Below are 12,477 nucleotides of genomic sequence, written 5' to 3'. Positions count from 1 at the left end.
AATGATCATCATTTAGTATTTCTTTCTGAAGAAATGCAAGGTTTGTCTGTCAACGGTAATCAAAGTTATGCTGACAAGTATTAGACACTGAACACAAATCAGACCCTCCGCAAACAAACGGRACAATTTATCTCTTTGATTAATTGTCATAAAGACAAATGTTGATGACTACGTATTAATATTTCTCTACAAAAGCAGAAGTCAGATAACTTAAGGCASAGATGTCCAACCTACAGCGTCAGGGCTACATGTGGCCTGCCAAAAAAATTTCTTGGGCTTATAGCCTGTTCAAGTCACCTGTTCCCCTCAGGCCTCAAAGAAGTAACTGCCAGTTCTCAGCTTCCTTGTTTTTCAGGGGAAAAGGGGGGCTGTGATTTCACTTGTAAGGATTTTTCAAAAAATTGCAGTATCAGTTAGTGCATGTGCAATACAGTTGAATCAGATTTGCTGAGCCTGTGCAGATCTTTTGGGAAYCTCAGACTTACTGGACATGCACAGGTCTGCGGCACGACACATACACACATAGAGAATTTTGGCAGCCACCTTACGCTCCCACTACAGTATCKATTACATGGCCTTCCTGCCGAGAGATCTGGACTCCGCTGTTTTAAAACTATGGGTCTATTACAAAAAAATTAACTAAAACCTAGCAATTTTATTTTTGCAAAACAAATCATTGTCTTTAAAAACTCTAATTATACTGGCCAAGACCCACTACTCCTGAACTTAGAGCAGTTAGTATTATCAGCTACTTTAAGAGTTTCAATGCTTTTCTTCTGGCCTCCAAAATTATAGACAAAAAGCTTTAGAAGAATACTAAATCTGCAAAGTCAACCGATYTAGAAAGAATTTTGATAACCTTAGCAACTTTCATTCAAATTCCTAGAACTATATGCATCTTGATTTCATGACATCATGAGGTATTTTCCACAAGAGTGCTTACGTACAATACAAAGACAGGATGGTACTCAGTGAGCACTGCTCAATGTTTTGCTTTTGCTTGTTTTTCAAGAAGTGGCCACCATGCTGTGTCTACTGCAACTAGCATACTGGCTTGCTCTGAATACCTKTTCATATTAACACAGATTACTGATGTGAGGGACTGATCATATATGACCATGGTAAGATTAGATTCCTGTGTCCAGATTTTCTTCATACAGATCACAGGAATAATTGGGGTGTCCCAAGTCATGCCAAGCATTTCAGTTAAGCACCTCAAGCACCAGAATCACTCTGTGAACTGTGCACTGCTTCAAATTCTATGCAACTGCTATAATTTACTTTAAAAACACTACATAAAAAGACCTACTTTAGATGAAATTACATTAAAATAAAGTGATCCTTTAATATTTAAGCAACAATGAATTTTAAATTTTTAATCCACATTTATGTAAATATGTTGAGATATACAATAAAAATTAATTTCCTTATGAGCTCTTCTATTGTATTTACTATTACTGCCTAAGTGCTTTGTAATCTAATGGCTGTTACYGTACCATCTCTGTGAGATGGGTCAGGTTAATTTTCCCCCACTCTACATATAGGAAGTTTAGGAAGAGAAAACCTACAGGAATGTGAGGCATAGAAAATCTAAGATCAATAACATGCAGTAATTTAGCTGTCAGAGATATACAATCTGATTTTGCAGAATTATATACAACTTCAGATATTTAAACACAGATTCTCCTAATGTGTATATTTTTATATTATAATCTTTTCTCTTTTTTTAAAAAAAAGAATACTAATATTATAATCACGCTTTTTAAAATGTAAAATAATACTTGGCTTAGTCTTAACAGTATTTTTKGGGGAAAAAATGTCTCTTGACACATTTGGGCGTACCTTGCAGCACAACTGAATTTTCACAACAGGTAGAAATTTACAGCAAGTAACATCATGAAAATATACTTATAAAGATCAATTATTGCTCTTGAATGCATGCACACAGATCTTTGCTTTGCCAGAACTACATGAAAGCTAGATGCAAAATGTTTCTGAAAAGCCGTGGTCAGATAGCTGAGAGTATCATTATTATGCTCTTAGGGTAATAACAGCACATGCAAAATGATGTTGTATGACTTCATGCTGCAGTGCAAAATAAAAAGCCAATAAACACAAACTAGCCAGGTATAAACTGCAATTCAAGTTGAGAAGCTTCTCTGTCAGCATATTCTTTGCATAAGATTCAAATACAAAACTCTGAGGAAGCTTGTGTCAAGCAGATCTTCAGCCCTGTTTCCTAATGGAGATGCATGTAATATTTCAGTTCCCTGCATTCCTAACAGTTTTTCACACAGCTAGAAAGTCACTAGAGACTTTTATTCACTCATTTAATTTTATTTACTGCTTTCAGTGTAGCTTATAAGGTGCCTCTATTAAACATTTGCAGCTTTGTAACGGTGTACACAACTGCTTCAGAAATTTTCAACATGTTGGATCACATGTAAAGTATGGAATAGTATTTTAACAATTAGAATTGCAACATAGTATTTCTTTGGAAATACCTTTGGACTGCATTCATTTTAGAATATGTCTGCAGTGTTTCAATGAAATGTTAAACTTACTCAAAATCAAAGCTTAAAAGATCAGAAATGTTTTTCCTTCGATCTTCGTAAGTTCTTGTATGAGTTAGGACTAAACATACAAGTCATAACTAAATGGTCACACTAGTAAAGTAAGCTTAGATGACTTGACCAGTCATCTAACCTGTTCATTACAAAAGCTAGCTAAGATGAACCCAATGTGCTCTAGAGGAATTTTACAGTTATAGCACTAGGTGAATGACGATTCTGTAGACAAGAATTTCATCCTAGCCTCACCTCCAACCAATGAGGAAGACTCTTTTAAAGACACTGAGTAATTTCTACACTAAACAGAATGATTATCCAAACATCACAAGCTGATCATCCAGCTCATTATTTTTATTTGTGTTTGTTTTTGCAGAGAACAAATAGTACTGTGTTGCTGCTACAGAGAGGTGTAATGGCAAACCAATAGGTAGCAATGCTACTCTGCCTGCATGCCAGTGTCATGAGATGACAAGTTTTTTTCTGTAATGTCTTGGACTGACAACTCCACAGAAACTCCATACTAGGGTCAAGCTTTAGTCTAATAAAACACATCATCTGAATTTATTTCAGGAAATGTGAAACAACATATATCAATAAAAAACAAAGTTCAATGCTACAAATAGAAAGAAAATTCAGCGTTGCAAATCTGCCCAGTGTTGCTGACTGTGAGGCAGTGTGGATGCTTAACTGTCTCAAATGTATCATCTGATTTTGAATCCTGTATAAAATCATTCAGTAAGAYTCAAAATCATAAGATTTCTTGGTTGTACAATCACTGTTGCTACAGAAGCTAACAGCAATAAAGGTACTCCTAGAAATGTCCAGTACAATTTCGTATGTAATTTATGACTGGGACAAGATGACTCTAAGTAAAGAGCCCTTCAATAAGTTCCTGGGCTCCGCAGCACTTTAATACACAAACAGGTATTGAAAAGCTGTAAGTATGGCTTAACAGAAAGAGCAAGTCATCTCCCATTGGAGTCTCAGGCTTCAGTGCTTCTGAGATACAAAATTCCCTGCCAGTTTCAGGGCAGCAGTACAACCACAGCAATACAACTGCAGCAACACAACCCCACGAGCAGGTTTCTAGCAGATCACCATAGAGATCTTTGTCAGTCACTCAAGACACAGAAGGTGCTGGAAACTATGACAGCTACAATCTGCAGTTTAAGACAGACAATTTTTGCTACTTTGTGACATTAAGATGAGCATTTTCATTTTGCAGCAGGATACTCTAAATTATCTTGTTTTTTTTTTTCTAAATCATTACCTTTCACTTCAAGGATTCAGAATATCTTGTAAAGTTTGAACCTCATTATCTAAGTGACTCAGAGCTTCCTCTTTTCATGTTCACAGGCACAAAATTTGGTATCTCCTGCTATCTCTAATCTCAAATCTATTTCCAAATACTGTAGTAGCAAAAAGCATTCTGACATGTTTGGTCCAAGTCTGCTAGGGAAGAAAGACCACAAGTAAAGCATTCCATTTGCCTTATTTTAGATATCTATATCTGACCTGGTGAAACACGTCTATAATCCATTCTAGAATACAGTAAACCCTATCCCAATGACTAAAATATCTCAGAAGACCTCAAATGCCTTATTATTTCTTGGTGTTCCTGTCTGTATTGCCACAGAACTGTACAAAGAAAGGCACATACTTGCCTATTTTGTCGCCTAAAATCTTCCCTGGACCACTGAGTCCCAGGAGGCTGTTGCCCATGGTATCAATGCAACCTAAATTCTTTGCTCTGAAATGTGAAGCCTTACACATGATTATTGTTTTTGAGTACTAGCACAACATTAGTATTTTCCATCTTTTTGAATTTGGCAAGTTTTCCAAGAGACATTTTTTAAAAGCCTTCAATAGGCTAATCACTTTTTCAGCAAAATCTAGGTTTTTTGATGCAAGTTATCTTTATTCTTAGCAGATAGTAACACCTTTTTCAACTAAGAAAAGAGATGATGGTTCACTAGCCTGAATGTAACATMATTTCTATCCAGCTGCAAGAAGAATTTTCAAATATTTCTGCACTATTTTCAATTTTATCATCTCCATTCAGCGATGGGTCTATATAATTGCTAGACTTTATGGATTCCTAGTTAAAGTTGCATCTTGTCCTTAGCATTACTAATGTTCAGCTTATTTATAAGAGTTTTAAACATCATTACATAAAACTTATCACTCCTAGTCTGCATCCCTGTAACACATCAGTGAGTTTTCCACAGCACTGACTCAAAAGCTCAGAATCTCTGAATTAGTGCATTAAAAATTAGGAGAAAAAAAAATAAAGCAMGGAATTAAGAACCAGATGTAACTCTTTTTCAGTGTTTTAGAGTGTTTGTAACCGCGGATCTGGTTCTGATTCACCTAGTGAGGTGGGTCCTTCCACACAGTGTGTTGAAGTTACATGACACCTCTGATTGTAATTGTTTTACAGGTTTATAATGTTTACAATGTCTTCTATATTTTTCAATACAGTAAAAATTGAGATATAAATTATAGCCAAAGTGGTTCTACTTGTTGAAAAATACTCTCCTCTCTGGTACATTTTTAGATCTAGTCTTAACAAATCTTCTATTTTGTGCTTCGGATCAAGGACTTCAAAGAGTCAGCCTAYCAAAAATGTTTTCAAGAATTATGCATTTCACCTGTAACAACTAAAACAAGAACAGCATCATCTGATAAAACTAACATAAAACTGAAAGATCTAGTTAATTAAGGATTGAAAACAGAACATTATCCAATGTACTACAGAGTCACTATTAACTTTGTTTTCCATATAAACTTCACAGTAATCATGTAGTTACAAATTTTATAAAATTACAAAAGAATGGACAAGTCACTGAAAACATCTGAGACTGCAGAAATGTATTTATTTTGCTTAATAGCTAGAATTAGAATTAATATTGGTCAATGACAACTAGAATTGAAGTCTTAGACCTAAAATATAAATTATACTGTTAAGAACAGAATTAGACTTAATTGTTACATTATTGCACAAAGCACAATCAAGATAAAACTATGGTACRAACACTGAAATAATGCTGCTGTCAAACTCTGTTCGAATTTGGAAAAGTTATAAGAMTTCTAACAAAAACAGAGCTGACAGAGTCAGTAATAAACTGATTAAATCTTAGCAGCTACAACTTTCTAAGGTTGCATCTGTTCTGTGCATGTGCCAGCCTGGAACTCTGCCAGAGCCGAGGACTGGGACTCTGTCTCCTGTACTGTCGGTGACAGACACCCCTGCTGGGCCCTGTCAACAAAGAAGTAGCAGCGCCTGTTTGAATACAGAGGTGACAAACTTGGAACTGTGGGGGATAAGATTAATACTGAGAGCCTGATAAATAGAAACTGAGATTGCTGGTCAAGAAGAATGGAAAATATGGATGAAAAAACAGGGACATGGGAACATAGCCAGAGCATTATGCAATAATAGCACTAGGGGAAACCAAAAGTGACAACTTTGGAATATTTGTCAAAAAAAAAAAAGAAAAGAAAAACAGAGTGAAAACAATAAGGCAGGCAAGAAAGAGTTGAACAAACAATTTATAAAGTGTATGAAAAAAATTGGAATGAAAAAAAAAATCCTGTCAGAGAATCTGTAAAGCTTGATCATCTGTCATCTTTAAGAGGCACATTCAAAGGACAATTTCTCTGCTATGGTCTCTGCACAAATATTTTCATTGGTGTTTACCATGAAAAAACTTGGGAAGATTTGCTCCCACATCAGAGCACTTCTTTATGGAAGACTCATCAAAGGATTTGTTTCAAACAGAAGTGTTGGTTAGAAGAACTTAAAGAACAAACCAACAAATGAACAGTAGCAAGTTGGTAGAATTATAAAGCATTTACTCTTTGAGCTCTGATGGAGCTACTGAAGCTGTCGAAGAGTGTAATAGTTAAACTACTGTATATAGTCAGGCTGTTTATTGTCTCTCACTTAAAATTGCCCTAGCACCAGAGGATTTTCCATCGGCTAACATCACTATGTTTAAAAAGTTTCTAGGGTAGATTAGAGAACTACAGATGAGTAAGCTTGATATGTACACTGAGTGAAGTGATGCTAGTGAGTCTAAAGAGAAGAATTAATGAATACATTCTATATTGTGGGAAAGTCACCAGGACATTTGTAAAATAAAATCATACTTCACAAGTCTAATTACAGCTCTTTAAATGAAAATAACATGCAGATGAAAAATCTAGCGGACAGTCTACTGAACTTCTAAAATACATTCCCCAAAGCTTCTTAAAGAAATTAAGTTGCATTAGGATAAGAAGAGAGTCTTCCCATGGATAAATGACTGATAAAAAGCCAGGAAATAACTGGTATGACTTAACAGTCAGTTTTTGCAGTGAATGAGGGTGCTCACTCAAAAGAGCTCCACAGGAAATCTTCCTAGAACCTGTTTGTTTGTTTGTTTTAATATTCAGAGATGTGGAAAAGGGTAGGTAAATAATGGGGAAGGAGCCTAATGTCCACAAATACTATTCACACCAGAAAAGATGAGAGTCGGCTATGACGATATGCAGGACTTCTCTATTGGGAGAGGCTGGGAGCTGAAATGGGAGATGAAATACAGTGTACATAAACAGAAAGTGAGACAGGAAGGTAAGAATTCTTCTAAATTCATATGCATCAGCCTATGAGCTGCCTATTATCACTCAGGTATAACCCCATGATGCTGAAGTTGTAATAGACCAAAAATGTCAATATAGTTCTCAGCAGGAGACAAACAGGTAAACAGAGTATCAGAAACTGTCATGAAAAAAAACAGAGAACAGAATAGAAAACACCATTGTACTGCTCTATAGCTAWATGCTGAATCTGAATCTTGAGCATATTCTTCAATTCTCTTTCCTCATCTCAAATAAAACATAATGGAACTGGAAAAAAAGTATGGAATGTAATTGAATGCCTTCTGTGAAAGAAACAACTAAATAAAATAGAATTATTCAGCCTAGAGAAAAGTCAGCTGAGAGGAGTTATGCTATATATCTCTCTTCCCTATGGCACTCACAACCACATAAAAAGGAAGCAGTCRTTCTCTGTCTCTTTCTGTGGAAGACCTTGGTGAAATCAGATGGAAATAGGTGGCAAATGACAGGTCCAACTCAAAAATGAAGCTTTAGAATTTTTTTGCCATAGGCTATTCTGAATGTTAAATGCTTACACAAGTACATAAGAGAGTGGCCAAATTTCCATAAAGTGCATTCAAACTTGTTAAATTCAGTAATGCCCACTCTGGTTCAGGACATCCCASTGATGGTATAGAAAGTATCACTATGTGCTTGCCCTGTTCTTATACTTTTCTCCCTAGGCATCTCTGTCACGGACAAGATGTGGGACCAGATGCAACTGTGATGCAGGATACATACAGCTGTGTTTGTACATGCTTGTAGGTAACAGAAGAGAGTAAGAAACAAGACCAGCTAAGGAGAAAGAGGGCAAGAAAGGAAAGAAATGGAACATTTACTACAGGTAGCATGCCGGAGGAGACAGGTCAGGATTATGCAAGAAAAGACATTTGTTTCTAAGGTCTTTATTAGTTGCAGAAGCTGAAAGATGCACAATGGATGAGACAAGTGACAGTGCGGAAGAGAATGAAGGATGACATAATTAAAGAAGCAGAATACTATTTGGAAGACTGTACTTAACATTATTACTCCTACCTACAAAATTTATGTAAGATGCTGCTAAAGCACTAGTAATCATGTCTGCAGGAAGTCACTAGCTGACTTTTCCTAATTCTAGGGATCTTGATTTGAAAAAGCTATTAAAAGTTCACCTCCAACTGCATACTCTAAATCCAAGGATATTTTTTCATTTCAATCTCCAGGTCTCTCTTCTTATCAAACTAGTGTTTTGTGAACGTTAATACCTTTATCTTCAAAAACTCTACAGAAACAGACACTTCTGGTGTCAGAACCAGGTCTCAATAATGTTGAGATGTGTTGAGATACTAGCTCAATAATGTGTTATGGAGCCTCAGACTCCATTTTTTATTTTAGTGATGTGACAACTCCCATTTTTCATGTTTGCTTCCATATAGTATATAACCTACTGTTAAGAATTACAAAGAAGGCAGCAGCAAGAGTTTTTTTTTTTTAATATATTAAATAAATAAATAAATAGTAATATATATCCAGAAAAGCAAGATCTCACCTGTAGTAAGTATGAGCCAGCTGCATCTGCAGTGGAACTCTCATTTTGTATTGTATTCTGCTGGGTAATAGCATCCTCCCTCTTCCGCTCCTTCTGTCCTGCTTCATCATCTTCATATTCATCTAGGCTCTAAAACAAAAAATATTCCATTACAAAACTGCATTTGTRTTTTACTTTGCATGCTTCACATACTTCATAAAATTCATTTATCAGTGAATTAATATTTCCAAAGATTAATTTTGTAATTCAGAAAAGTTTAATTGTTTTCTGATGGTTACTGATATCCTCAAGTACAAGAATAAAGTCTGACACCTACTTGCTTTTTCTTAATCACAAAAAAGAAATAATCAAATCAAGATCCAACTGGACAAAGCCGTAGACAAAGCCCTGAGCAACATGGCCCAAGTTCAGTACTAAGCCTGCTCTGAACAAGAGCCCAAGGTCCCTTCCCTTTTAATGATTCTAAGATCCCAGGGCAATCCCTGTTGTCATAACCAATATTTTAAGCTCTATGTAATAGAATTCAAGAAAGCATGGAAAGGAAAAAAGTTAACTGTACTCTTAATTCAATAGCTGACCTTTTCTGACACAGTGGCATCTGCTAAGATGCAAGTATCTGTTTGAATTATCCACCTTAACTTTACTTTCATTATTTGGGGGTTTTGTCTTTGAAAATTTACTATTTAAAATTAGTCATTTTAAATTAGTTGAACAGTCTCATTAATTACTAATAATTTAAACTAATATAGAACTTTCTGGCTTTTCATCATAAATATTTTGTATCAGATCTACTGAAATATGATTCAAAAGGATTACATTTCTAAAGCAGTGACACAGAGAGACAGAGCAAAATAAATAAATAAATTAAACAACACTGCACCTACGCTAGTTCAAAGCCAGGCAGAGGTCAGGGTAGATCAGTGAGGGCTCAGCTACCTTTACAGTAAGTCAGCTATGTATCTTGTTTTGTTAGTATAATTTACAATACAGAAAGAAAAACTACAGTCTTGTATTTTGAAGACCAACTTGAAGCAGACATAAAGATTCAAAAAAATTTGCCCATAACATTACAAGCTGCTTGCTAACACTCTGCTTTAAAACAGTATGTGCAGAGCCTAGTTACAAAATACGTGGGGAGCTAACCCCAAGTTAGACTAAGACAAGAAAAAAAAATCTGCCAGACAAATGCACAACAGCTTGAGAAGTAGAGACGGTAAATTACCCTGTTCTACAGGGCTAAAGCAGAATGAAGATGAATGCCAACGGATTTCAATATAAGTTTCTAACACACTGTTTTTTGGAAAAAAAAATCAATACTCTGGGGCTTTGATACTGACAATCTTTAGCATCATCTCATCCAGAGGACAAAGAAATTGTCACAAGCATATAATGAGAGCACTCGAATATACTATTTTGGAAAATGAAAAACAGGGTTATTTACTGACTAAAAATTACACTACCATATAAAAAACTAACAAATGGCTGCTCCAGAGCAAATACGATGGTGACAGAAGCGCTGGAAAGCTGGCAAATAGGAAAGGTTTATGTTTATGACAGTGAACTTAAATTACCTGAATAAAGGCCATTTAGATTCTCTACAGCACCACCCATAGCAGAATCCTAGCACAATTTCACCAGTCTATTTTTAATTAACTTTTTAATGCAATCACTGTTTAACTGTCTATTTTTAAGCATCTTTAAAGGCAAGTATAAAGCTCAAAGTTCAACATTGTAGGTATGATTTTTTTTTTATAAGTAGAAATAGTGCTTCTTAATTTGCAAATTCTTTTCTTCAGATAAGCACTTTCATACATTTTCTACAGACCATAAACATTTCACAGAAATACTTTTTCTCTGAATACTACTAGGTCTGTGAGGAAGAATAATTTCCTGTTTTTTGATGAAAGATCGTCTACTACTTACGTACTTAGCAGTTTTGGACAGGTATGAAATGTCATTATCTGAAATGTCCAGCTATAAAACTTTGCACAAAGTATTTTCAGGTAGAGATTTGTTCAGGGATACGTGTTCTCACTCTCTTACTCTCAAGAAGCCAGAGAGGATTGAACAAGCAATGCCATCCAAAGATATTAAAAACCCAGAAGAGTTATTAGTCACAGGCTTTCTTCCCAAGCAAGGAACAAGGCTAGACAGCTCAAGTAAGCTAACTTGGAGGATGCAACCTCTATTTTGAAGGTTATGGGGGCTTGCTCCCCTTCCCATTTACACCACTGGAGCAGATTTTTTATTCCTTGCTACAGATGATGTACCAGAGGCACGGGTGGATGGGCTGTGCCTCACTATTTGCAGCTGATATGAAATATTGCCAATGCCTTCCTGCCATAAAGCAAATTGTTTTGTACCTGTCAAAATCTTCTGGGGTTTCCCAAGCGAACATGTTCCCTTTCCAAAGGCGCACATACATACATACATACAGGCACAAATGTATACCACCTCCATGAAATGCTAGCTGAGGACAAGTTAACTTTGCAATAATTATGGAATTTTAAGATTTTACAACTTACTATTAGTTATCCTAAGAGTTTTAAGAATCATTAACCTTAATATAGAACTCCACATTTCTTTGACTCATAATGAAATATTGCTTCTAGTATGCAAAACAACACTTTACATTCAATAGCCTGTTAGATAGCTCTCCGACAATTTCAGTTAATTAGTAATCTTAAAACTATTTAAATTATAGGACTGGCTTGTACAGCAATAAAAAAATCAAGGAAGAGACAAGTTTCAATTGGCAGATTTAATATATTGTTTGAAAATCTAAAATGTAGAAGGTATATACTTTAAAAAATGTTTTGTTCAAACTACCTCACAACTGAAACTGCCTCAACTCGTACAACATTTCAGTCGGATGGACTCTTGCCTTTGCTTTCGTTCTCTCAAATACATTCCTCTGCTTCCTCAACTAGTTTCACACCGTTAAAAAAAAATACATATATATATATATACACACACACAAATACAATAACTATATTCTCCTTCTTCAGCATCACAGAAATGGACTTGTAACCACTGAGGTGTAATTCTGACATATTATATAATTCTCCCTGTCCATTCCCTTCCCCCTGCTTTTTTATTTTGCTGCTAGGCACATACCACTTCAGACCCTTATTTGCCATTAAAATCAGCTGAGTTGTTGCAGAGCAGATATTCAATGAGACATTCTCACATCTGATCTTAATATAAGGAATCCACAGAAATTCTTTAGGTTTTCTAGCATTTCAGCAAATGTTTGAAGCTACAGTATAAACATTTTTCTGTAAACCTCTAGTATGGAAAATACAAGCAGAATAAGATGCTTTCAAAAGAATCAGGACGATGAAGGAAACAGCCACAAAGATATCCCTATGTTCCAACGCACCACTAGCCTGCAGCTTACGGAGATACTGCATAAAGAACATTTTTAATGATTCACTGGGTCGCTTCCTATAAATATTTGTGCATTGCGAAGAAAAAAAAAAGAAAATGAGGGGGAGGGGAAGGATGATGTCTTTTCCATAAAAGCAAGCAGTATGGCTAAATGCAAAAGATTAGTTTCTAAATGCCACGACACAGCTACTCGCTCCACAAGAAAATTCTGCCCGTTCAAAATGTCACTACCCTCTTCCCTCCGTCCACTTGTTTCTGCCTCGTAGTTCTGAGGGCAGAGCAGATATCTAAGAGATTCCCAATTCGTATCTTGGGAAAAAAAAAAATCAGTTTCAACAATTTTAATTA

General features: G+C 35.6%; 1 protein-coding gene across 1 annotated transcript in view; it reads right to left on the bottom strand.

The window, feature by feature from the left end:
* The window catches only part of LOC146586861 (PRKC apoptosis WT1 regulator protein-like), a gene marked incomplete at its 5' end in the record, with an annotated part of 39,010 nt that extends 30,142 nt beyond the window's left edge, over window positions 1–8,868 (bottom strand). Inside the window, one exon of the mRNA XM_085320472.1 lies at window positions 8,740–8,868. Within this exon, the coding sequence (XP_085176598.1) occupies window positions 8,740–8,868 (129 nt within the window). The remainder of the gene's footprint in view (window positions 1–8,739) is intronic.
* Between the last annotated feature and the right edge of the window lie 3,609 nt (window positions 8,869–12,477).

This window comes from Rhea americana, unplaced genomic scaffold, assembly GCF_003343005.1.
Source record: "Rhea americana isolate MKP2758 unplaced genomic scaffold, rheAme1 scaffold_64, whole genome shotgun sequence".
NCBI lineage: Eukaryota > Metazoa > Chordata > Aves > Rheiformes > Rheidae > Rhea > Rhea americana.
Note: the sequence above shows the minus strand (reverse complement) of the source record. Positions and strands in the feature narration are given on the sequence as shown.